Source organism: Chlorocebus sabaeus, chromosome 23 (genome assembly GCF_047675955.1).
Source record: "Chlorocebus sabaeus isolate Y175 chromosome 23, mChlSab1.0.hap1, whole genome shotgun sequence".
Classification (NCBI taxonomy): domain Eukaryota; kingdom Metazoa; phylum Chordata; class Mammalia; order Primates; family Cercopithecidae; genus Chlorocebus; species Chlorocebus sabaeus.
The window spans coordinates 43,562,161-43,587,596 of NC_132926.1; the positions used below are offsets into that span (position 1 = coordinate 43,562,161).

The 25,436-nt window shown below is 43.4% G+C and overlaps 1 protein-coding gene and 2 non-coding genes across 3 annotated transcripts; all 3 read left to right on the forward strand.

Annotated features, from left to right (window-relative positions):
• The first annotated feature begins 864 nt into the window (after positions 1–864).
• HSPA9 (heat shock protein family A (Hsp70) member 9) lies at positions 865–21,384 on the forward strand. The gene is made up of 17 exons (XM_008014562.3): positions 865–1,053; positions 2,165–2,223; positions 2,435–2,522; positions 5,232–5,413; positions 7,298–7,422; positions 8,639–8,712; positions 8,800–8,906; positions 9,198–9,360; positions 9,635–9,727; positions 14,598–14,807; positions 16,581–16,808; positions 18,018–18,122; positions 18,705–18,822; positions 19,195–19,289; positions 19,877–19,969; positions 20,148–20,288; positions 20,617–21,384. The coding sequence occupies exons 1-17, from the start codon at positions 973–975 to the stop codon at positions 20,692–20,694; spliced, it is 2,040 nt and encodes a 679-aa protein (XP_008012753.1). The 5' UTR covers positions 865–972; the 3' UTR covers positions 20,695–21,384.
• Positions 15,566–15,635, forward strand: LOC119618495 (small nucleolar RNA SNORD63). The gene has a single exon (XR_005234795.1). It is a non-coding gene; the product is annotated as a small nucleolar RNA SNORD63 (small nucleolar RNA).
• Positions 17,635–17,704, forward strand: LOC119618496 (small nucleolar RNA SNORD63). Its single transcript, XR_005234796.1, has one exon. It is a non-coding gene; the product is annotated as a small nucleolar RNA SNORD63 (small nucleolar RNA).
• Positions 21,385–25,436: the final 4,052 nt, after the last annotated feature.

The window sequence follows — 25,436 nt, forward strand, 5'->3', positions numbered from 1 at the left end:
GAGACAGGGTTTCACCGTGTTAGCCAAGATGGTCTCAATCTCCTGACCTCGTGATCCGCCCGCCTCAGCCTCCCAAAAGTGCTGGGATTACAGGCGTGAGGCACCGCGCCCTGCCAAGCTCAGCTATTTTTTTTTCCCCTTTGTGCAGGCTAATTGGCCTAATGTTATGTGTGAGCCAAACGCTTTGTAGTTGGAAACCCAAGACCCCTGTGATAAAACGCAACACGAAATTGTTTAAGCTCTGCATATCCAAGTATATTTCAAGTTGTGAACAACGGGCGGCACCAAGCAACAAAAGTACTGACGTCCTCACTTAACAAAGCCACAAGACAAGATGGCGCCATCCTCCAGGAGCGAGAGAGGGGAACACTTTCACGCCCGCGGGATGTGCACGCGCCCCGGCTCGCCCCAGGCAACGCTGGCGTGCGCTCAGGCACCCAATGAGCGATGCAGTTAGTCTCCACCCACGTTTTCCGCCACTCCCTGGGCACATGCGCTCCAGGTTCTTAGCGGGATGCCTATTGCGCAGGCGCAACAGGCTCCTCCTTCCGCGCAACTGACGCAAGAAGACTGTAATCCGTTCGCAATTTATCCCGTGTGACCTTGAGTCTTTCCTGTCGCTGAGGACCAGGGCTGTCCGAGGTGCCGCCTTCATACCCCTCTTCCTCCCCTGGACTCCTTGTGGCCCAGAGCCGCCGAAGCCGGGACGGGAGGGCAGGCGTTATCCAACCATCATGCTGCGGAGCATATTACCTGTACGCCCTGGCTCCGGGAGCCGCAGTCGAGTATCCTCTGGTCAGGCGGCGCGGGCGGCGCCTCAGCGGAAGAGCGGGCCTCTGGGCCGCAGTGATCAACCCCCGCCCCTCACCCCACGTGGTTGGAGGTTTCCAGAAGCGCTGCCGCCACCGCACCGCGCAGCTCCCGGCCGCCTGAGCGCCTCTTTGCTGCCTCGTACTCCTCTATCTGTCCGCCATGATAAGCGCCAGCCGAGCTGCAGCAGCCCGTCTCGTGGGAGCCGCAGCCTCCCGGGGCCCTACGGCCGCCTGCCACCAGGTGAGGAACTGTCGGACCTTCCCGAATGGGGTCACGGCCTCGGGCCTCGGGCCTCGGTGCGGCAGGCCGCGCGCCCTTTAGGGTTTGAATTCTCCGGGATAGGTCAGGCTGGAAGGAAGGTGACGGGCCTTCCGTAGCTAGCGCTGCCGGCTCAAGATTTTGCAGGTTTTGCCTCCGGCTTAGGCCCTGCTGAGTCACACCCCTCGCGATCTAGAGTATCATCTCAAAATTACCAGGTAGTGGTCCTGATGGCTCATTCTGTGGCTGAATGGAAAGATTTGGCCTTGGGGGTGAGGGATGCAGTCTATTAGGAAAGCTGCTATCTTCAGTTTTATTTTCGGCTCCTCCACAGAATACGGAATGTGTAAGGATCTCGTTAATAAGGTGAAGTAAGATAAGAAAGTCCTGAGTCGGAAATAAAGCTCCAGTTTTTGTACTTAGCAACATTTTCTCAAAATCAGTGGTGTAAGATTTTACTGGTTTGTTACTTAAGGACAAAAAGATCGGGGGGCGGAAAAAAGGCTATGGAGTGGTTACTTGTTTTCTAAAATAAAAAATAAATACTTTGGAGAACAGGAATTGTATATGGGCATTAAGGAAGGCTTGGAAGGAGCCTGAAGTTAAATCGTGATAAAGATCTTTTATCCTAGTGGAAGGCCACTACTTAATTTTTCTTTTTTCTTTAAAAGACTTAGTAATCCTAGTTCTCTTAAACTAATTGCATGGCAAGGTCAGGGGAAGTGTTTTCCCCCAGGGGACATCTGGCAATGTCTGTGGATATTTTAGGTTGTCGCTAACTTACTGGGGTTCTTATTGGTTTCTAGGGTGTAGAGGCCACGGATGCTGCTGTATATCCTACAATGCACAGAACAGCCCCCACAACAAAGATTTGGCCCAAAATTTATAGCGCCACGGTTGAGAAATCCTATTGTAATGTGATTCTAAGGCCATCTTTTATTTACCTTTTTTTAATCTTACTTATTTGGGAAACTTTAATATTTACTGTTCTAGTAGCTTAACGTATTTTATATGCTAAATGAGCCCAAGTTTTCTTTTTTTCCTCTCAGGATACACATTGGTTGGTGACTGAGTCAGTTTTTTTCTTTTTTAGGATGGCTGGAATGGCCTTAGTCATGAGGCTTTTAGAATTGTTTCGAGGCGGGATTATGCGTAAGTATAATTTCATTTCCTTTGAGAGGGAATACATATTAAACTTCACAGCAGTGTTTTCTACATTTGTGATTAACTATTCTTCTCTAATTTATCTGTATTAGAGATTATGTAGTATACCACTGTTAATTTTCCAGTTAAATATTATCTTTAAGTGACTTTGGTCTATCAAGATAACAATAGCTGTGACATTGTTCTAAATGTCTTACAGATCAGAAGCAATCAAGGGGGCAGTTGTTGGTATTGATTTGGGTACTACCAACTCCTGCGTGGCAGTTATGGAAGGTAAACAAGCAAAGGTGAGCATGATTGGTAACTAGTACCCTATCCAGAACCTATCCAGAATTCTGTGGTCTTTTCCTTAGTTAAGGAATTTGAGAACCTGATTTGCTTTTTTTGGGGGGGGGGGAGCGGGGAGATGGTCTCTATAGCTCAGGGTGGAGTGCAGTGGCACGATCTCTGCTCACTGCAACCTCTGCCTCCTGGGTTCACGCAGTTCTGCTGCCTTGGCCACATAGCTGGGAATGCAGGCGTGAACCACCATTCCTGGCTAATTTTTTGTATTTTTAGTAGAGACAGTTTCACTGTGTTGGCCAGGCTGGTCTCGAACTCAAGTGATCTGCCCACCTTGGCCTCCCAGAGTGCTGGGATTACAGGCATGAACTACTGAGCCTGACCTGAAACTACTTTTAACTAAAACAACAAAAACATGACTATAGATCAAGGCTGGCCAGGCATAATGACTCACGCCTGCAGTCCCAGCACCATGGGAGGCCAAGGGGGGCGGATTACCTGAGGTCCTGAGTTCAAGGCCAGCCTGGCCAACATGGTGAAACCCTGCCTCTACTAAAAATACAAAAAATTGGCCGGACACAGTGGATCACAAGGTCAAGATTTCGAGACCATCTGGCCAACATGGTGAAACCTGTCTCAACTAAAAATACAAAAATTAGCTGGGCATAGTGACACACACCTGTAGTCCCAGCTACTCAGGAGACTGAGGCAGGAGAATCGCTTGAACCCGGGAGGCGGAGGTTGCAGTGAGCCGAGACTGTGTCACTGCATTCCAGCCTGGCGACAGAGCGAGACTCCATCTCAAAAAAAAAATAAGGCCAGGCGTGGTGGCCAGCACCTGTAATCCCAGCTCCTCAGGAGACTGAGGCAGGAGAATCACTTGAACCCAGGAGGCAGAGGTTGCAGTGAGCCAAGATCACATCACTGTACTCCAGCCTGGGTGACAGAGCGAGACTTTGTCTCAAAAGAAAAGAAAAGACTATAGATCAGGTTTTTCATACCCGGTGTTGGGACAAAAAGAAAAGACTATAGATCAGGTTTTTCATACCCAATATTGGGACCCAATGTTACTTCCACATGGAGAATTACATCCACTTCTAAATTTTTGGGGGGGTTGGCCACAGATTTCAGGCATATAGGAAAAATGCTAAGAAGCACAAATTAGGGCCAAGAGAAGGAATAATCTCGGTGCCAAACAAGTGGGATAAGAAGACCATAGACAGTTCAGGTGATTTCAGAAGAGGAGATGGGGGAAAGAGGAAGCATGAGAGCAAAATTCATGAGGCCATGAATGGAAGAAGCAAGAGTCAAGAATTCCACGTGCTCTAAATCTTGCTAAGAATCCAATAGGAATAAAAGTTCAATGTATAGAGTAAGGAGGCTTCAAAAGGAATAGCCTGCTCCAGTGAACAACATGCATTACTTCACATGTGAAGCTCCACTTCTAGTCTGTCTCTGCACCGTCAACTTTGGTTCAGTTTAGAAAATGCAGCACTTTGGTGGTTACCAGAGTAACCTAACAGTGCAAGCCATTCCCACCCCTCTTAATAGTAAATTAGTATCCTACCTCTATACCACATTTAAATCCTTTTCTGGGAAGTTAGATACATACAATTATCAGCACTACAAAGGTTCACCTATCAAGAGTCTTAAAAGCAACCAAAACAGCTTTTAAAATGTAAATCAGTGGTACTTGGGACTCAACACTTTGGGAGGTCACTTGAGTCAGAGTTGAAGATCACCCTGGGCAACATAGCAAAACACTTTTGAAGACCTGGGCTACAAAAAATTAGCCAGGCACAATGGTGTGCACCTGTGATCCCAGCTACTCTGGAGGCTAAGGTGGGAGGATCAGCTGAGCCTGGCAGGTCAAGGCTGCAATGAGCTGTGACAGTGCCACTGCACTCCAGCCTAGGTGACAGGTGAGACTCTGTCTCAAAAAAAAAAAAGCCAGGCGGTGCCTCATGCCTATAATCCCAACATTTTGGGAGGCCAAGGTGAGCGGCTGACCAACTTGGTGAAACCCCATCTCTACTAAATGTACAAAAAAAAATTAGTTGGGCATGGTGGCAGGCACCTGTAATCCCAGCTACTCGGGAGGCTGAGGCAGGAGAGTTGAACCCAGGAGGCGGAGTTTACAGTGAGCCGAGATCGCACCACTGCACTCCAGCCTGGGTGACAAGAGCGAGACTCCACCTAAAAAAAAAAAAAAAAAGTAGTAGTTTGAAAGTAAAGACTAAAGATATGTTAAATATCTACTGTTCATTAACTATCAGCAGTAAAGCGTGCCCAGTATTGTTCATGCACATTTGTTTCGTAATTTGGGAGCTGTTTTTGTGTCTTAAATGATTGCTGCAAAGATACCAGTGATAGGCTGGGCACAGTGGCTCACGCCTGTAATCCCAACACTTTGGTAGGCTGAGGCGGGCGGATCGCCTGAGGTCAGGAGTTCGAGACCAGCCTGGCCAAAATGGTGAAACCCCATCTGTACTAAAAAATAACAAAAAATTAGCTGGGCGTGGTGGTGCACGCCTATAGTCCCAGCTACTAGGGAGGCTGAGACAGGAGAATCACTGGAACCCAGGATGCAGAGGTTGCAGTGAGCCAAGATTGTGCCATTATACTCCAGCCTTCGCGACAGAGTGAGACTCTGTCTCAAAAAAGATACCAGTGATAACTACAAACTTATTCTCTGTCACATTTTGGGAGTTTAGGTGCTGGAGAATGCCGAAGGTGCCAGAACCACCCCTTCAGTTGTGGCCTTTACAGCAGATGGTGAGCGACTTGTCGGAATGCCGGCCAAGCGACAGGCTGTCACCAACCCAAACAATACATTTTATGCTACCAAACGTCTTATTGGCCGGCGATATGATGATCCTGAAGTACAGAAAGACATGTGAGTAGTAGCAAAAGCGCAGTTACTTGCAAGGGCTACACAGAAGAGCCTCAGCATGTTGATTAGGATCCCTGGAGCACCTTGCGCTAGTCGTTTTACTTACTGTTCCTAGGGGAAATCTATACCACTGCCAAAAGGGTAATTTCTTTAAAAAACTCATTTTTGGCCGGGTGCAGTGGCTCATGCCTGTAATCCTAGCACTTTGGGAGGCCAAGGTGGGCGGATCACTTGGGATCAGGAGTTCAAGACCAGCCTGGCCAACATGGTGAAACCCTGTCTCTACTAAAATACAAAAATTAGCTGGGCGTGATGGTGGGTGCCTGTAATCCCAGCTACTCGGGAGGCTGAGATGGGAGAATCACATGAACCCAGGAGTGGTTGCGGTGAGCTGAGATCACTGCCATTGCACTCTAGCCTGGGCTGCTCAAAAAAAAAAATTCATTTTTGTCTTTACAGATTAGGTCTTTGTTATGTATTGACATGATACATGAAAATTCGCAAAGCATTCCTAAACCACATAGTTCAGTGTTGAATACATACGGCAGAAATGGCACAGGTTCTATCGTGTTGATCCAGTACAGAAAAAAACTTGATTTTTCTTTTTTTCTAACCCCCCGCCCCCCAAAATAGAGACGCGTCTCACTATGTTGCCCAAGTTGGTGTTGAAATTCTTGACTCAACTGACCCTCCCACCCCAGCCTCCCTAAGTATTGGAATTACAGGCGTGAGCCACCATGCCCAGCCTGCTTTTTTCTAAAATAGACATACTAGAGGCTAGATGGGGTGGCTCACACCTGTAATCCTAACACTTTGGGAAGCTGAGGTAAGCTCAGGAGTTCGAGACTTGGGGAAAAGCCGCCTCTGCAAAAAATACAAAACGAGCTGAGCTCGGTGGTGCGTGCCTGTAGTCCCAGCTATTAGTGAGGCTCGAGCGTTGGGGGGCGGCAGTTCCAGTGAGCCAAGACCATGCCATTGCACTCCAGTCTGAGTAATAGCAATGAAACCCTCTCTGAAAAAAAAAAAAGCACTAGAAGCATAGGTAGAGCTTCCTGTTGTATACAAAATTTTTTAGGCCTGGAGTAGTGGCTCATGTCTGTAATCCTAGCACTTTAGGAGGCAGAGGCAGAAGGACTGTTTGAGGCTAAGAGTTTAAGACCATGTAGGCCAACGAGGCAAAAGAGAGTGTGTGTGTGTGTGTGTCTTTCTATATACAAACACTTAAAAATTTAAACAGCTTTATTGAGCTTGAGTAGAATATGAATTCTGTATGCATGGAGTCGCGTGGACTTCTGTGACTGGCTTCTTTCACTTAGCTTGTTTTCAAGGTTCATCCATGTTGCAGCATGTGTCAGTACTGCATTCCTTTTTATGGCCAAATAATACTATACTGTATGGACATATAGCACATTTTGTTTATCCATTTGTCAAGTGATGGACATTTGAGCTGTTTCTGCTTTTTGGCTATTAGAAATAATGCTGCCTTAAACATTTGTGTACAAGTTTTTGTGTGGACATAAATGTTTCCATTTCTCTTAAATAGTAGAATTGCTGGATCATACAGTAACAGTTTCATCGTCAAATTATTGTAAAGTGGCCGCAAAAATCTTCTGCCTGGGGTGCTAAGTAAAAAATGTTGAGGTTTCATTGTGATGTTTTTAATATGTTAATGATTGCTTTCTTTTTATTTATTTACTTCATTTCATTTTGCCGTGTAATCCTCATAAACCACGTTAGTGATTGCTTTCTGAAAAATTTCACAAACTGTCATTTATTGGCCATGAATGAGTCTCTTGGGGTGGAAGATGGATGTTCATGGTGTGTGGTAATTTTGTCATATGAGGTTGTTCAGGCTAGTTTTCTCTAATAGAATTTTTGTTCTTACAGTAAAAATGTTCCCTTTAAAATTGTCCGTGCCTCCAATGGTGATGCCTGGGTTGAGGCTCATGGGAAGCTGTATTCTCCAAGTCAGATTGGAGCATTTGTGTTGATGAAGATGAAAGAGACTGCAGGTGAGTTGAGTGGGTTTATTTCACATCTGGGAAAGTTCTAAGAACAGAATGATTCCTGTGAGATCACTAGCTCCCTGTGCCCCAGCATCCTGTAGATGAATCTGTGGTCCCTTCTGTATAGAAAACCTAGGAATAGCAAAACTATGTTACACTTCATGCTTTCCCTGCAGATTGAATTTATCTTCAAATCTCACTAATGGTGGCTGGCTTGTTTCTTTTTTTCCAGTAGGGGGTATGTTCTATCTATATTGAAAGCCACAAGACTACACATTAAGCTTTTGTCCCTGTTAGGTATAAATTAGAACTTCTTATTTGAAGTGGCTATTATAAGTCTAAAGGTCATTGTAGTTTAGTGAACCTTCACTAAAATGTTGAAAGACTGATCCTAGGGGTTTTGGGTTTTGGGTTTTGGTTTTTTGGTTTTTTGGTTTTTTTTTTTTTTTTTTTAGACGGAGTTTTGCTCTTGTTGTCCAGGCTGGAGTGCAGTGGCGCGAACTCGGCTCACCAAAGCCTCCACCTCCCGGGTTCAAGCAATTCTCCTGCCTTCCACCTGGCGTAGCTGGGATTACAGGCATGTGCCATCATGCCTAGCCACTTTTGTATTTTTAGTAAAGAGACGGGGTTTCTTCATGTTGGTCAGGCTGGTCTTGAACTCCCAACGGATCAGGTGATTCGTCCGCCTCAGCCTCCCAAAGTGCTGGGATTACAGGCATGAGCCACCGTGCCCGGCCGGCCAGTCTTGGGTTTGTTGGGTTTTTTGTTGTGGTTTTTTTTGAGACAGTCTCGCTCTGTTTCCCAAGCTAGAGTGCAGTGGCGCGATCTTGTCTTACTGCAACCTCCCCCTCCTGAGTTCAAGCAATTCTCCTGCCTCAGCCTCCCGAGTAGCTGAGATTACAGGCATGTGCCACCACACCCGGCTAATTTTGTATTTTTAGTAGAGATGGGGTTTCTCCATATTGGTCAGGCTGGTCTCAAACTCTCAACCTCAGGTGATCGCCCGCCTCAGCCTCCCAAAATGCTGGGATTACAGATAGGAGCCACCGTGCCCGGCCCGATCTTGGGTTTTTAACCAGTATATTTACTTGGGGTGTTTTCCTGCAAAGACATGTTAGGTCACTTGTCAAAAGACTGATGAATATTGTCTGTGGAGGTTGTTGGGCTATGTTAATAATTCTGTTCTGACAGAATTCCATGATTGAATTTCATTCTTTTCCAGAAAATTACTTGGGGCACACAGCAAAAAATGCTGTGATCACAGTCCCAGCTTATTTCAATGACTCGCAGAGACAGGTAAGGTCGGTTAGCATTCTTATTCACAAAAAGTAACGTGCCTGGGATGGAAGGGTACAAAAATGCTTTTCTCTTTGTTTTCTCTAGGCCACTAAAGATGCTGGCCAGATATCTGGACTGAATGTGCTTCGGGTGATTAATGAGCCCACAGCTGCTGCTCTTGCCTATGGTCTAGACAAATCAGAAGACAAAGTGTAAGTTTATGCTGTAAATTTCTCACCTGGATGTGTGAAACTAAAGTGTCACTTGATTTCTTAGTGATTGAGCCTTTTATTTAAATAGTGCTTTTACTGATTTTAAGTCTGTATGATCTTTTTTTTTATTTCAAAACCATTCCTTTGTTTTCTTTTGGGCCATGGTAATTTAACTAGTATATACCTCAGGGAAAGGCTTAGATTATCTGTATTTGGTTACTGAAATTTATATTCTGGTGATAGGTTTTGTTCCTTAAGGATTTCTTTCTTTCTTTCACAAATCATTTACAGCATTGCTGTATATGATTTAGGTGGTGGAACTTTTGATATTTCTATCCTGGAAATTCAGAAAGGAGTATTTGAGGTGAAATCCACAAATGGGGACACTTTCTTAGGTGGGGAAGACTTTGACCAGGCCTTGCTACGGCACATTGTGAAGGAGTTCAAGAGAGAGGTGAGTTACCCATGTGGTTAATATGTAGATGTTAGGATATTGAGAATTTGTTTGTTCAGATTGCTCTTTGCTTTGTTTACGAGTTCAGTTCAACCCCCTTATTCTAGACACAGAAACTCTTTTCAGAATATTTTTTCCCCACACATTAAGGGTAGTAAAAAGTAATCATCTTGTATATAAAGGTTATGATTCCATTTTGTGTTGTTCCACCTTATTACTGCAGTTTAAATTTATTACCTCACTAATGCTGGTGTTCAATGTCTTCACTTTATAGACAGGGGTTGATTTGACTAAAGACAACATGGCACTTCAGAGGGTACGGGAAGCTGCTGAAAAGGCTAAATGTGAACTCTCCTCATCTGTGCAGGTGAGACACGAAGGATTTGAGCGGTCTTGATGGATATTTTCAGCCAGAGTTTATTTAAATAGTATTTTCTAATTGGCCTAATGTCAGTTGAGTTTTTTCGTTTGTTTTTTCAATTTTCTGATTTCTAGAGACCTTTGTCATGAGGACAGGAACAGTAAGGTGTTTAGTTTATGAGCTGAAATTTTTTTAACCACCCAAATCGGGTCCATATACTGGAGCTAAATAATATATGAATGATGCTGGGTATACTTGTTTGCTTTTCAGTTAAACACATTTATTTGAAAACCTGCTCTGGCAGTGTTAAAACTAGAATTACTAGCTTGGAGAAACTGCTGTCTTAACTGACAGTATTAAATAACCTCCCCTTGTGAATTGGAGAGTCTCTGCGTGTCTTTTTTTTTTTTTTTTTTTTTTTTTTTTTTTTTTTTTGAGATGGAGTTTTGCTCCTATTGCCCAGGCTGGAGTGCAGTGGTGCGGCGATCTCGGCTCAGCGCAATCTCCGCCTCCTGGGTTCAAGCAATTTCTCCTGCCTTAGCCTCCCGAGTAGCTGGGATTACAGGTGTGCACCACCATGCCTGGCTAATTTTTGTATTTTTAGTATAGACAGGGTTTTGCCATGTTGGTCAGTTTGGTCCTTGGACTCCTGACCTCAGGTGATTAACCTGCCTCGGCCTCCCAAAGTGCTGGGATTACGGGCATGAGCCACTGAGCCTGGCTAATTGTCTCTCACTTAATAAATAATTTGAAAAATTACCTGGTCATAGTCTACACAGCTGTAGTCTCAGCCACTCCAGAGGCTAAGGTAAGAGGATTGTTTGAGCCCAGGAGGTTGAGGCTGCAGTGAGCCGTGATCACACCATTTCATTCCAGCCTGGGTGACAGATGAGACCCTGTCTCAAAAAATGACAATAATTTGAACCACCAGTCTAGAAAATGAGCTGAAGCTTGTTCAAGTTTCCGTCTGTGAGCATCAGATTTACTCAGTTTGTTTGTCAGCTTGATTAGCTCCAGTTCTGAGAGGTGAAACTTCACTTCACCACCAAGAGTAGAATTGTATAAACCATGTTAGATCTGTGTTAGAGACCCATAAAGACAGAAAGCAGCAGATCTCTTTCCGGTGTCTTGGGTGACAGTAGGAAGAGCAGAGCTGTGATACCTTTATTTTGATCACCCACAAGGAAAGAGGTATTTATGATGATTGTCACTGTTGGTAAAGTGGTTGCTGCTAATGAACCTTCAGTCAAACCTGGATTTTGTTTTTTTAAGTGGCTGTGAGGAATGACATAGTTATACACACGCATGCATGGTCTTGCTGATGTTACTTTGCCCCTGCTATCATAGAGTGGTAGAACATTGCAACGTTGGTTAGGGTTGAAGTTGAAATATGTGGCACTGCCAGAAGATAGTTTGTAATTCTTCCCAAGGATTTTATATTTGGGGTAGGGGAGGGAATTTATATTTGGGGTAGGGGATGCAGGGTGTTGGAAGAGATTGGTTGGTTTTAATTAGTGTGACTGCATGCTATTGATAGACATTTTGATTGTTTTCCAGCGTTTATTATAGCAAGATGTATTGAGCATCCTTATACATTCAGTTTTGCATAGGTGATTTTAAATGTATAGAATAAATTCTTAGCGTTTATTACCCTCATGCAGATTATATTGTGGTTTGGAAAGCTGGACATTAATTAGAACAGATTAGTAAATGTTAAACTAGAAGTGATACAAAGTAAAGGTTAAGGGTGGTTCTGCAGGCATTCTGCTGGGGTTCGAGTCCCCATTGTGTGGCTTATTAATTGGTGATCTTGGATGAATTAACATTACTGTTACTTATCTACAAAATAAGGATAATACTGGTACTTTACTCCTCCCCTAAGAGTTCTGAGCATTACCAAGTTCATAAATAATACACACTTAGGAAAACATAGGGAATTGTGAATATTCTTAAATGTAAGTTACTATTAATGTAACAAGTGGTAAAAAGGCAATTATATTTATAATTTAAGAAGGGGCCGTACTTTGGGTGGCCAGGGCCAGGAATATCACTTGAGCTTAGGAGTTGGGGACCAGCCTGGGCAAAATAGTGAGAACCCCCATCTCTACAAAACTAGCTGGGCGTGGTGCACTTCACCATAGGTGCATGCCTGTAGTCCCAGCTACTCAGGAGACTGAGGCACAAGAATCCTTTGAGCCCAAGTGTTTGAGGCTGCAGTGAGCTGTGATTGTGCCACTGCACCCCAACCTGGGCGACAGAGCAGGTCTCTTAAAAATAATCTAAGAAGGGCCCGGGTGCAGTGGCTCACATCTGTAATCTCAGCACTTTGGGAGGCCAAGGCGGATGAATCACTTGAGGTCAGGAGTTCAAAACTAGCCTCGCCGACATGGCGAATCCCTGTCTCTACTAAAAATACAAAAATTAACAAAGTGTGGTGGCAGGCGCTTGTAATCCCAGCTACTCAGTAGGCTGAGGCAGGAGAATCGCTTGAACCCAGGAGGCAGAGGTTGCAGTGAGCCCAGATGGCAGTCCAGCCTGGGCAACTGAATGAGACTGTGTCTCAAAAAATAAAAATAATAAAAAGAATCTAAGAAGGTACCTGAGAGAGCTGTTCAGCATAACAAGAATAGCATTTGAGGCCGGGCGCGGTGGCTCAAGCCTGTAATCCCAGCACTTTGGGAGGCCGAGACGGGCGGATCATGAGGTCAGGAGATCAAGACCATCCTGGCTAACACGGTGAAACCCCGTCTCTACTAAAAAATACAAAAAACTAGCCGGGTGAGGTAGCGGGCACCTGTAGTCCCAGCTACTCAGGAGGCTGAGGCAGGAGAATGGTGTAAACCCGGGAGGCGGAGCTTGTGGTGAGCTGAGATCGCGCCACTGCACTCCACCCTGGGCGACAGAGCGAGACTCCGTCTCAAAAAAAAAAAAAAGAATAGCATTTGAGAGATGAGTATCAGAAAAAGATAAATGGGCACGTGTAAATGGGTTAAGTGTAAGGCTCTCAGGTGAAGACCTGAGAAAGGGCCAGAGTGGCCAAAAGGGCAGAGTGAAGATTGGGGTCAGGTGTTGGGCATGGAAAATGAGGTTAGAGCAGGCTTGTCCAACCTGCAGCCCAGGATGGCTTTGAATGCGGCCCAATACAAATTCGTAAACTTTCTTAAAATATTGAGAGTTTTGCTTTTTGTTTTAAGCTCATCAGCTATTGTTAGTGTTAATGTATTTTATGTGTGGCCCAAGGAAGCCAAAAGATTGGACACCCTTGGACTAGCGACTTTATAGATTTGGGATTTGGCGTCTCTCCCAAGATAAGTAAATACAAACCCCAGAGGAGTTGAGGATAGTAACATGGTCATGTGTCGATTTGGAAAAGCCCTTTGGCTGGAGTCTAGAGTGGAGAATTGTTAAGGGCAGAAGGCAGCCTGAGTGGGTGTGGGGAGGGTGTTGGTAACCATGTGTTGAGAAAGGACTTGGATGAGAGAGTGTGAGACATAAGTGGTTGGATTTGAGAGAGGAGGTAAGGAGAGAACATTGTGATGGATGTTGGACTCGTTGTAGAGGGTTGAGAGTTAGTGCTGAAGATTTTCAGGTTGCCATTAGCTTTTAGTGTTTAGAGTTGTGCTACTATAATAGCCAAATGTGGGTTTTGAATTAATTAAAATCAAATAACATTTAAAATTACATTTCTTAGTTACCCTAGTCTTATTTCAGGTGCTCAGTAGTCATGTTGTTAGTGGTTGCTGAATTGAGCAACATAAGTAGCATTTTCATTGTCACAGAAAATTCCACTGGATAGCATTGATTTAGATAATTGTGTATTCTGATTTGGTTAATCAACATTTTGTAAAATAAGAAATTGTCAATAATATTTAGATAACACTATTCTACAGATGGTGCGTTAACTCTGTTAATTCTATTAAGTATTGAAATGTCTAGGATACTTTCTTCTAAAGAAAGATGGTTAAGATCTCACTCTCTTCTTAGTTACACATTGTAAGATCCTATGTTGTACTGGGATTTGGGATTTATTAAATACTGGATGTTACATGGTGTGACTGTCAGCTGCTGTCCATGGATGTGATGGCCATACAAGTCAGTCCTCATACATTAGTGAGAGTATGTCTGTAGCTTTCGTACCACTTGTAAATGTCCTGGAACTTAACAGAGCCCAGGGTTGATGGCATGTTATTTGGTTCAGAAAATAACTTTGACATTTCACCTACATGGGATATTTTTAAAACTTGGTGAAGGAAAACATCAGTAATGTGGTTCTAATGAGTGTTTAGTGGCAGAATAGCTCTTTATCTCTTGAATGGGGATTTTTTTCCTGCTTATCTGCTGCATTCTTGTTAATAACTATAAACTTCATTAAAACAGATTCTATAGTGTTTATCTCTGGGGAGAAAAAACATTGCATCTTAAAGAGTAACTATTCTTGGCCGGGCGTCGTGGCTCACACCTGTACTTTGGGAGGCCAAGGCAGGTGGATCACGAGGTCAAGAGATCGAGACCATCCTGGCCAACATGGTGAAACGCCATCTCTACTAAAAATGCAAAAATTAGCCAGGCATGGTGTCACATGCCTGTAGTCCCAGCTACTTGGAAGGCTGAGGCAGGAGAATTGCTTGAACCTGGGAGGCGGAAGTTGCAGTGAGCCAAGATCATGCCACTGCACTCCAGCCTGGCAATAGAGTGAGACTCTGTCTCAAAAACAAAAAAAAGTATTCTTGGTGACTATTCATTTAAATTAGGTCTCACCCTCCCTGTGGTTTTCCAAGTCTTCTGTCCTAGGGCATGGTCATATCTTAGTTGAAATAATAAATGTAACCGTCATTTGGCCTGCTCACTGACATGCAATTAAACATTTCGTTTGCAGACTGACATCAATTTGCCCTATCTTACAATGGATTCTTCTGGACCCAAGCATTTGAATATGAAGTTGACCCGTGCTCAATTTGAAGGGATTGTCACTGATCTAATCAGGAGGACTATCGCTCCATGCCAAAAAGCTATGCAAGATGCAGAAGTCAGCAAGAGTGACATAGGAGAAGTGATTCTTGTGGGTGGCATGACTAGGATGCCCAAGGTATGGATCCATGGAATTCTGTCATGGAGAGAGGGGACTGGCACATAGTGTATACTTGGGACAGGTGCTGCTGGGGTGACCTAAAAGGGAGATGAGATTATATCCTCACTAAAGAATTCTTTTCTGTTTGTTTTGTTAAAATTGAGGAATAGGCCGGGCATGGTGGCTCACGTCTATAATCCCAACACTTTGGGAGGCTGAGGTGGGCAGATCACATGAGTCTGCAAGAGTTTCAGGCCAGCCTGAGCAACATGGCAAAATCCCCTTTGTACAAAAATACAAAAAATTAGCTGGGCATGGTGGTACATACCTGTTATCCCAGCTACTTGGGAGAATCACCTGAGCCCTAAGGGCAGTCACTTGAGTGAGTTTGGGGCTGCAGTGAGCCATGATCGTGCCACTGCACTCAGCCCAGGCAAGAGTGTTACCCTGTCTCAAAAAAAAAGAAAATACAGTGAGCTGAGATCGCGCCACTGCACTCCAACCTGGGCGACAGAGCAAGACTCTGTCTCCAAAAATATAGATATAGATATAGATATAGATATAGATATAGATATATATGAAAAATTAGGAGGGGCAGAATTTCTTTAGGGGCAGTAGCAGGGAGGATCCCGAACTCAGTCATAGAATTTTTAGGATTGAAACAAAGTTTGAGGTCAGAGACAGCATAAAAACTTGGTAATAACGCTCCCCCCACCCCAGCCACCGTCTTTGTACATGTGTCTTTGCAGCATAGTGCATCTCTTCGACAAAGATTTGTGCAATGATGTATTTTATTCAACACATCATTCTGGAAGAACATATGTGGAAAAATAATGACTGAGCACAAACCTGTTGAAGATTCAGTTCTTCTTGGTAGCCTAAATAGGATTATCTTGGACCTAAGATAGTGACCTTGTTTTTTTCTTAATTTTTCCATTGAAATACATGACCTTAAGGAAATACGCAAAAAAAAAAAAACCTGGAAAAAAAAAAGGCCCTGGACCAGGTGGATGCCTCTGTAAATGATCCCCGAGGCCAGGCGCAGTGGCTCATGCCTGTGATCCCAGCATTTTGGGAAGCCAAGGTGGGTGGATCACAAGGTCAGGAGATCTAGACCATCCTGGCTAACACGGTGAAACCCCATCTCTACTAAAAATACAAAATATTAGCTGGGCATGGTGGCGGGCGCCTGTAGTCCCAGCTACTTGGGAGGCTGAGGCAGGAGAACGGCGTGAACCCAGGAGGCGGAGCTGGCAGTGAGCCAAGATAGTGCCACTGCATTCCAGCCTGAGCCACAGAGTGAGACTCCATCTCAAAAAGAAAAATAAAATAAGAAATTATCCCCAATACTATTCAAATGGAACTTTTATCACAAGGGAAGAACATGCCCCACGTTAGCAATGCAAATTATTACTACAGTTGCGTATGATAATTTGGTCTTTAGTTGATAATATACAAGAAGATGTGGACTTCTAAGTCCCCTTGCCTTACATCCTCTGTTTCAAATGATTTAATCTGTTACGTGGGAAACCAGATAATAAAACTTAGGAGAATCCTTCCCAGATTTACAAGGGTCATGAAGGAGATACTCCTGTAAGTATAAAGTGTATGAATGTTACGAGATCATTAGCAGGAACCCAACTATGAAATGGTCATTTGAATAAGCATTCTTAGATTTGAGTTAGCCTGTCTTGAGATTTGGCTGGGACCGAAGGACACATGTGCTGTCTTTTGTTCTGCTCAGGTAGTTCCCAAGTGTGGGCTGACAGGTTCTTTTTCCTTGATGCTCAGGTTCAGCAGACTGTGCAGGATCTTTTTGGCAGAGCCCCAAGTAAAGCCGTCAATCCTGATGAGGCTGTGGCCATTGGAGCTGCCATTCAGGGAGGTGTGTTGGCCGGTGATGTCACAGATGTGCTGCTCCTTGATGTCACTCCCCTGTCTCTTGGTATTGAAACTCTAGGAGGTGTCTTTACCAAACTTATTAATAGGAATACCACTATTCCAACCAAGAAGAGCCAGGTAAGAGCTATCACTTCCTACCTTGTCACATGGGTTTTAGGTTCTATGACGGATGTGATTGCAGCCACTTTCATGAGCTTTTTCTAGAAAACTTCAGTTTTTCGTTTTGCTGTTTAGAATAGTAAATAGTTAACTGTGGGTGGTGAGAATCCTATGTGTTTTTTGTTTTTGTTTTTTTTTGCTACCAGAAAAGTTCTTACGTGTTAGCTGGTAGTGATGTTTATAGGAAGGACATCAGTAGTCTCCTCCACAGGATTAACATAATTTGTTGAAAGGGATCTCAGTCATTTGAGACTGAATTCCCTGTAGTCTTCTGTTCTCAAAGACGGTAAAAAGGATAGTCTGGACCAGACTTAGGGGAGTGTTCTTATGAGTGAATGAAGGGGGTGGTATGGGGGTGCCGAGATATCCAAGCAGGGCTATTTGGACATGGCTTGTTCTTGAAGTAGGAATTATTTCTGGCTGGGCGCCGTGGCTCACACCTGTAATCCCAGCACTTTGGAAGGCTGTGGCTAGAGGATCGCCTGAGCTCAGGAGTTTGAGACCAGCCTGGGTAACATGGTGAAACTCCCTCTCTCCAAAAAGTTAAATTAGCCGGGCATGGTGCTGTGTACCTGTAGTCCCAGCTACTCAGGAGGCTGAGGTGGGTGGATCACTTGAGCATGGGAGGCAGAGGCTGCAATGAGCTGAGGTCATGCCACTGCACTCCAGCCTGGGTGACAGTGTGAAGTGAGGCCTTGTCTCAAAAAATATGTATATATATTATTTCCTGACTTCCCTAATCTTGTGGATGTTTTTCCATAAAACTATGGCTGTTGGTATATTTGTGCAGTGATGTATTTGTCAACACATCATTCTGAAGAAAAGTATGTGGTGACTCTCTGTGACTGAGCACAATACATCTTCTTTCTCTGATCCCGTTTCCCCAGATGAGCATGTTTCAACATTTTAGTTCCTTTTTTGAGGCCTTCTCTCCTATTGCTGCATCTTAGGAGATGCATTTTCTTAGCTGAAACAATTGCTATTATATGCCCATTTGCTGTACTACTCCTAGTCCTATTCCCTATAAAGACATCAGCCTTTGTTCTGAACATACTGTGAATTAGGAGCCTTCCAATCTTGGAATGTGAACCTTTGGCTTTCATTTTTTCTATAGAAAGGGAATAGGTTAATCAGATTGCCAACCCAGGAGGTTTTCTTTATCCCTAGGTATTCTCTACTGCCGCTGATGGTCAGACGCAAGTGGAAATTAAAGTGTGTCAGGGTGAGAGAGAGATGGCTGGAGACAACAAACTCCTTGGACAGTTTACTTTGGTAGGTATTGTGAATCCTGAATACTATGGCTCCTTCACTGTGAAGTGAGATAATATCCTAAGTCATAAAAATATTAGTATAAACCGGTGGCATACACATACATACTGAGTAGTCTTGAGAAGAGGGGATGCAGAGACTTTGTGCAACTGGATACCCATGGCATCAGTTTTTACCTGAAAGCCTTGCTTTTTCCTTGTGCCTTAGGAATTTCCTCAGACATAAACTCCTGATTACTCATTTAAAAGACACTTGATATTGTTACTGGTTTCTGATCAGCATTGCTTATTGGTTATTGATGAGGTGAATAATAGCAGGGAGGTTTGCTGTCTGTCATTTAGTGTGTCCACAGGTACATACAGCCATTATAGTTACTTGCTATAGCTAAATTTCACTGGTATAAAACCGGTTGATTTCAGGCAGCAAACTACTACTGTTGCTTATAAACTCTGTGTTTTTGTACATTAAATCACTTGTTTTTCCCAGGAATCAAGTGACTTGTTTACTATAAAACCATATAGATTTGAAAATAATAGCACTGGACCCCTCGGTAAGAGGACCTTACTCTGGATTTATTTATTTTAGATTGGAATTCCACCAGCCCCTCGAGGAGTTCCTCAGATTGAAGTTACATTTGACATTGATGCCAATGGGATCGTACATGTTTCTGCTAAAGATAAAGGCACAGGACGTGAGCAGCAGAGTAAGTCACTTCGTTTATGAGACCCTAAGAGTGAGGGGAGGGAGGTCTTGGGAATAGACCCTCTTAGGATGATGAGTCCTCTTTGCCCCTCAGTTGTCAGATTCACTTGTAGAAGTGTAGTGTTTATTCCCCCCAAATAGGCACTGAGCCTGTGTATTGCTGAAGTTTTCATGGGCAAACAGGCCAGTTGGTGTTTGTGTATGTATTGGGTCCTTGGTTTCATTTTGCTTTATAGGACTATAAAGTATTTCTCCTTTTCATAATTTGTATCAAGATTGGCTGCTATGAGCCGGAGTACTCTTAATGCAATGGAGAAAGAAGAGGCATATACCTTTACCTGGGAATTAATGAAATGCCTTCTTTTTACTACAGTTGTAATCCAGTCTTCTGGTGGGTTAAGCAAAGATGATATTGAAAATATGGTTAAAAATGCAGAGAAATATGCTGAGGAAGACCGGCGAAAGAAGGTGATTACTTTTTGTCTTCTGAACTTTAATCTTAGTAAAGCTCGGTCTTGAGAGATTGGGGCTGGGCGTGGTGTCTCACTCCTATAATCCCAGCACTTTGGGAGGCCAAGGTGGGCCAACTGAAGTCAGGAGTTCAAGATCAGCCTGACCAACATGGTGAAACCCCATCTTTACTAAAAATACAAAAAAAGTAGCCGGGCATGGTAGTGCACACCTGTAGTCCCAGCTACTTGGGAGGCTCAGGCAGGAGAATCACTTGAACAAGAAAGTGGGAGAGTTTGGACATGTCATAGGTTGTGGGTAAGAGAAAACCTAAGATCAATCTATTCTTCCTTCCCTGTTGCTTATACCCTATGTGTGCAGTGCTTTATTATTTCTTCTGTTCTCCATCACAATTCTGATGTTAGAAAATCTAGCCCAAATCTCTCTCAAAGCCATCCCAGACTAAAGCCGCTCTGATTCCTCCCTTACTCTATTTTTACTCTGTAACTGTATGCAGCACATAGCTTATTGTCTTACTGAGTATAGACATTCAGCAAACTTTGGTTGATTGGAAAGTCTTCGTTTAAACTTCTAATTTATCTAAGGAACGAGTTGAAGCAGTTAATATGGCTGAAGGAATCATTCACGACACAGAAACCAAGATGGAAGAATTCAAGGACCAATTACCTGCTGATGAGGTGAGTTCTATTTTAAAGTAACTCAAGAGGTTGGACACATTTTTACCAAAGGCAGTGAAGTTTATTTTTCTGTGGATTTTGATACGGGTTTAATTATTTTAAAATGTTTCTAAATAGTACTTCTACTTGTAATGGTACAGGAGACCTGGAAAAGTAAGGATTTTTTTCTTTTTTTAAGTGCAACAAGCTGAAAGAAGAAATTTCCAAAATGAGGGAGCTCCTGGCTAGAAAAGACAGTGAAACAGGAGAAAACATTAGACAGGCAGCATCTTCTCTTCAGCAGGCATCATTGAAGCTCTTCGAAATGGCATACAAAAAGGTACAAGGGCTGAAGTGGATTTTGATCCTAACTTGATCTTGATGGAACTATTCTTTCTGACCGTTACTGGTGGCTCCCTCCATAGCCATTTGTGGAATTGAAAGTGAGATCAGAGTTGGAGATATTCTCCTGCCGTCTCAACTCTATTTTCACATTGGGGGTAGTGTCAAAAGGAAGGAATCCAGAAGCAGGGTAGAAAGCGGGGAGGGGGAGTGGAATATATATGAATGATGAAGAATATGTGGGTCCCTCATCTTGGAGTGCAACAAAGAGCAAATGGTTAGCCCTAACATTAAATCTGAGTGGCTTTCAAATGTTTTCTTAACAGATGGCATCTGAGCGAGAAGGCTCTGGAAGTTCTGGCACTGGGGAACAAAAGGAAGATCAAAAGGAGGAAAAACAGTAATAGCAGAAATTTTGAAGCCAGAAGGACAACATGAAGCTTAGGAGCGGACAGACTTCCTGAGCAGAAATGGGCAAACTTCAGTCTTTTTACTGTGTTTTTGCAGTATTCTATATATAATTTCCTTAATTTGTAAATTTAGTGACCATTAGCTAGTGATCATTTAATGGACGGTGATTCTAACAGTATAAAGTTCACAATGTTCTATGTCCCTAGCCTGTCATTTTTCAGCTGCATGTAAAAGGAGGTAGGATGAATTGATCATTATAAAGATTTAACTATTTTATGCTGAAGTGTCAAGGGGTGAAAACATCTCGCACACAACAATTAAGGTAGTCATCCATAGACTTGAAATGAGACGACATGGGGATGAGATAGATCCTTCTAGTTAGCCTAGTACTGCTGTATTGGCCTGTGTGTACATGGGGTCCTTCAGCTGAGGCCTTACAAGTCAAGCTGGCTGTGCCATGTTTGTAGATGGGGCAGAGGAATCTAGAACAATGGAAAACTTAGCTATTTATATTAGGTACAGCTATTAAAACAAGGCAGGAATGAGGCTAGACTCTTAACTTCCCTACGGCATACTTTTCTAGCTACCTCTGCCTTGTGTCTGGCACCTACATCCTTGATGATTGTTCTCTTACTCGTTCTGGATTTTTTTTTTTTTTTAAATAAATACAGAAAGCATCATGATTTCTTGTTTGTGAGGGGTGATGCCCTGAGATTTAGCTTCAGGAATATGACATGGTTCACGTTTCCCATATTTCCCAAGTAGGGAAATACACGATTCTCTAACACTGGTTAAAAATGCAAATTCAAGATTTGGAAAGGCTGGTATAATGAAATAATGAGCAGTATCAGCATGTGCAAATCTTGTTTGAAGGATTTTATTTTCTCCCCTTAGACCTTTGGTACATTTAGAATCTTAAAAGTTTCTAGATCTCTAACATGAAAACCAAGGTGGCTATTTTCAGGTTGCTTTCAGCTCCAAGTAGAAATAACCAGAATTGGCTTGCATTAAAGAAACTGAATCTAGAAATAAGTCCTAAGATATTATTTCTATGGCTCAAAAATAACAGGAACCCACATTTCTTTGCCTATTTCTGCTTTTCTGTCCTCAGTGTACTGGCTTGTCCCAAATTCTCTGATGTAGTTCTAATTATCCTGTGTTGACAACTTAAGCAGAAAGGAGTCTACATCTTTATTCAATGTTAAGATTTCCCAAAAGTCTCCCAGCACATTTCCCTTATGTTTCATGGACTAATGTCATATGCCATGTTCAAAGGAGTCTGTTATCAAGATGGGCTTAGAATATCAGACACAATGGCTCCTTTTATAATGTTTTTTAATATGTAGAAATGAGATTATTTCCAAAAATCAGTGTAAGAAATCAATTTGCAAGTATGAAGGAAGTGATTTGGACAACACATTTGGAAGATTCAGTGCTTGTTAACACCCATGTAAAAGATTCTTGGGATTCATGTGAAAAATAAATTCTAGGCTCAGGTTTCCAACCATATGAACACTCAATGGGAACATTGTAGGATTATGAAGGATTGTTATGTGGTGTGTCGGAAGATACTTAGCATTTCTGGTTGGCCCTTGCCTACTGCCTCTGCTGTCTCCTAACGATAACTTTAAAAGCCCTCCAGGACTTGCAAAGTACTCCAGTTGAGAACTACTGGCTTATATTAGTTAAGATTCATCCTTGGGATCAGAGAGAGGAGCCAGATTTCCCAGGCAAAATATATCTTTGAGTTCTATTAGGAGGGAGAAGTTGCTTGGGTATGAGTGGAAACAGTATTTCAGTAACCTATCGGTAAAGCTCATAGTAGTATAAATAGCAAGAAGGTATATGGAGATTCCCTATAGAGCCAATAGGATATAGATCTAGAATGAGATTTACTATAAGATATTGGCTCACACAATTATGGAGGCCAAATCCCACCCACAATCCACTACTGGGAAAGCTGTTGGGGTAAAATTGCAGCGACCAGGAACACAGTGGTATCCTAGTCCAAAGTTAGAATATGGATGTCTTAGCTCTGGCAGTTCTATATGGGCCCTTAACTGATTAGATGATGTCCACTCAACATCAAAGCAGAGCAATCTCCAATTCAATACTAATCTCTTCTGGAGACAGACAAATGTTTAACCAGTTAAATGGCATCAATGGCCAAACTGATAGACAAAATTAACTATAACAAAAGGCAAAAAGAAATGATTGGTTTTATTCTTTAGTAGAGCCTCCCTTTTGTGATTGTAAGTACTTGCTTAGGTCCCAAGAACTTACATGTATCCCTCTTACACCAACCTCCTGTTCTGCGGTTTGTTATTTTATTTATATTATTTTATTTTTTTAGTTTTTGTTTTGAGATGGAGTCTTTCTCTGTTGCCCAGGCTGGATTGCAGTGGTGTGACCTTGGCTCACTGCAGCCTCAACCTCTGCATCCTGGGTTCAAGCAATTCTCCTGCCTCAGCCTCTTGAGTAAAGGTGCCCACCACCACACCCAGCTAATTTTTTTTTTTTTTTTTTTTTTTTTTTTTTTGAGACAGTCTCCTGTTGCCCAGGCTGGAGTGCAGCGGTGCGATCTCAGCTGCAGCCTCCACCTCCCAGGTTCAAGCCGATTCTCCTGCCTCAGCCTCCCTAGTAGCTGGGATTACAGGAACCCTGCCACCACAACCAGCTAATTTTGGACTTTTAGTAGAAACGAGGTTTTACCATGTTGTCCAGCTGGTCTTGAACCTCTGACCTCAGGTGATCCACTCCCCTCGCCCTCCCAAAGTGCTGGGATTACAGGCTTGAGTCACTGTGCCCAGTCTAATTTTTGTGTATTCAGTAGAGATGCGGTTTCACCTTGTTGGCTAGGCTGGTCTCAGACTCCTGACCTCAGGTGATCCACTGGCTTCAGCCTCCCCCAGTGCTGGGATTACAGGTGTGAGCCACCGCACCCGGCCTCCTTTTGTTATGTTTTTTGAGACAGGGTCTTGCTGTCACCCAGGCTATAGTGCAGTGGTGCATTCATAGCTCACTGCAACCTCAAACTCCTGGGCTCAAGCAATCCTCCTGCCTCAGCCTCCCAAGTAGTTAGGACTACAGGTGCACACCACCACACCTGGCTTATATATGTCTTTCTTTTGAGGCAGGGTCTCTGTCATACAGGCTGGAGTACAGTGGTGCCATCATAGCTAACTTCAGCCTCAACCTCTCGATCTCAAGTGATCCTCTCCCCTCAGCCTGTGGAGTGGCTGGGACCACAGGCGCAACGCTACTATGCCAGGCTAATTTTTTTTTTTCTTTTTTTTTTTTTTTTTTGGTAGAGACAGGGTCTCACACTCCTGACCTCAAGCAATCCCACCTCAGCCTCCCAAAGTGGTGGGATTACAAGCATGAGACACAGTGCTCAGCCTGATTATTTGTGTTGAGTGAGGTACACATTATCAGTAGAAATACTACATACATGTGTACATAATGTGTCAATTCTCAGGGAAATCAAGATGTTGCATTTCTTTGATCCACATAACATTTATAGTAGTGACTACAGCAAGATGGAGCAGCAGAAATAAAAGCAAGTTCTTACAAACGGTGCATGAGAAGACTGGGTATGAAGAAACAATTCAAATTTTGGAAATAACCAATATTCAAGAGACCCTTCACCACTTCAGATACCATTGCAACTCTATTCTCTTCTCTGGTCATAAGGCCAGGTTTTTTGTTTTGTTTTTTTGAGACAGTGTCTGTCACCCAGGCTGGAGGGTAATGGTGAAATCTTGGCTCACTGCAACCTCTGCCTCCCAGGCTCAAGCGATTCTGCTGCCTTAGCCTCCTGAGTAGCTGGGATTATAGGTGCGTGCCACCACACCCGGCTAAATTTTGAATTTTTAGTAGAGACAGGGGTTTCACCATCTTGGTGAGGCTGGTCTTGAACTCCTGACCTCGTAATCCGCCGCCTCGGCCTCCCAAGTGCTGGAATTACAGGCATGAGCCACCGTGCCCGGCTCATAAGGCCACTTTGTAAGGGCTTTGTCTTCTCCCTTTCCCCACCTCTAGTATCGGAACACAAAATGAGTGAAAGCCCTGGGAAAAGATAAAGGAGCTATAGGGTTCCCTGCACTCTGTGTAACATGCAGGAGCTTTACTTTAGCAATTACAGAATTGCAGAAACAGGCATTTGAGTAGATAATTGAATATCACCAATTTCTTATAGTTAAACCTATGAGAAGGAGCCATTTCTGTTACAGCAGGTCAGGTAATCTGTCTTGATACTAAAGACTGCAGCTGAACATCAAACCAGCCTTTAATGTAGGCATCATCACTGCAATCAGGAATGGGAAAGTAAAATGTTCTGCCAAACTCACAGGCTCTTAAACAGATTGTTGAAGCCCCTGACTGAGAAAGTGAAGATTAGGGTCAAAGGTGATGGGGGTGTGGGGTGGGGAGTCCATAAGGGACTGATTATAAAGTGCAAAATTGTGAATATTGATTATTTTTAGGAAAGTGGTCCATCGCTTTCACTGGTTGCTTGGAGTCTGTCCCAAAGAGGGTTAACCATTACATGGAAAATTTACTAGCTTAAATGGCTTCAAGTCATATCCTACCGGTCACCCTTTTGCCATTTGCCATCCCCTCAATCCTGTGCATTTATTTAGCATCCTTGGTCTACCATCCACCTCCTTGGTATACCTTCCCCACTCAGCTCACACAGATCATTTCACTCAACTTCTTATGCTTTTTTTTTTTTTTT

Coding starts and splice junctions, on each gene's coding strand:
- HSPA9 (XM_008014562.3), top strand. CDS start 973: ATGATAAGCGCCAGCCGAGCTGCAGCAGCCCGTCTCGTGGGAGCCGCA. Junction 1,054..2,164: donor CTACGGCCGCCTGCCACCAG/GTGAGGAACTGT, acceptor TTTCTTTTTTAG/GATGGCTGGAATGGCCTTAG. Junction 2,523..5,231: donor TGGAAGGTAAACAAGCAAAG/GTGAGCATGATT, acceptor TTGGGAGTTTAG/GTGCTGGAGAATGCCGAAGG.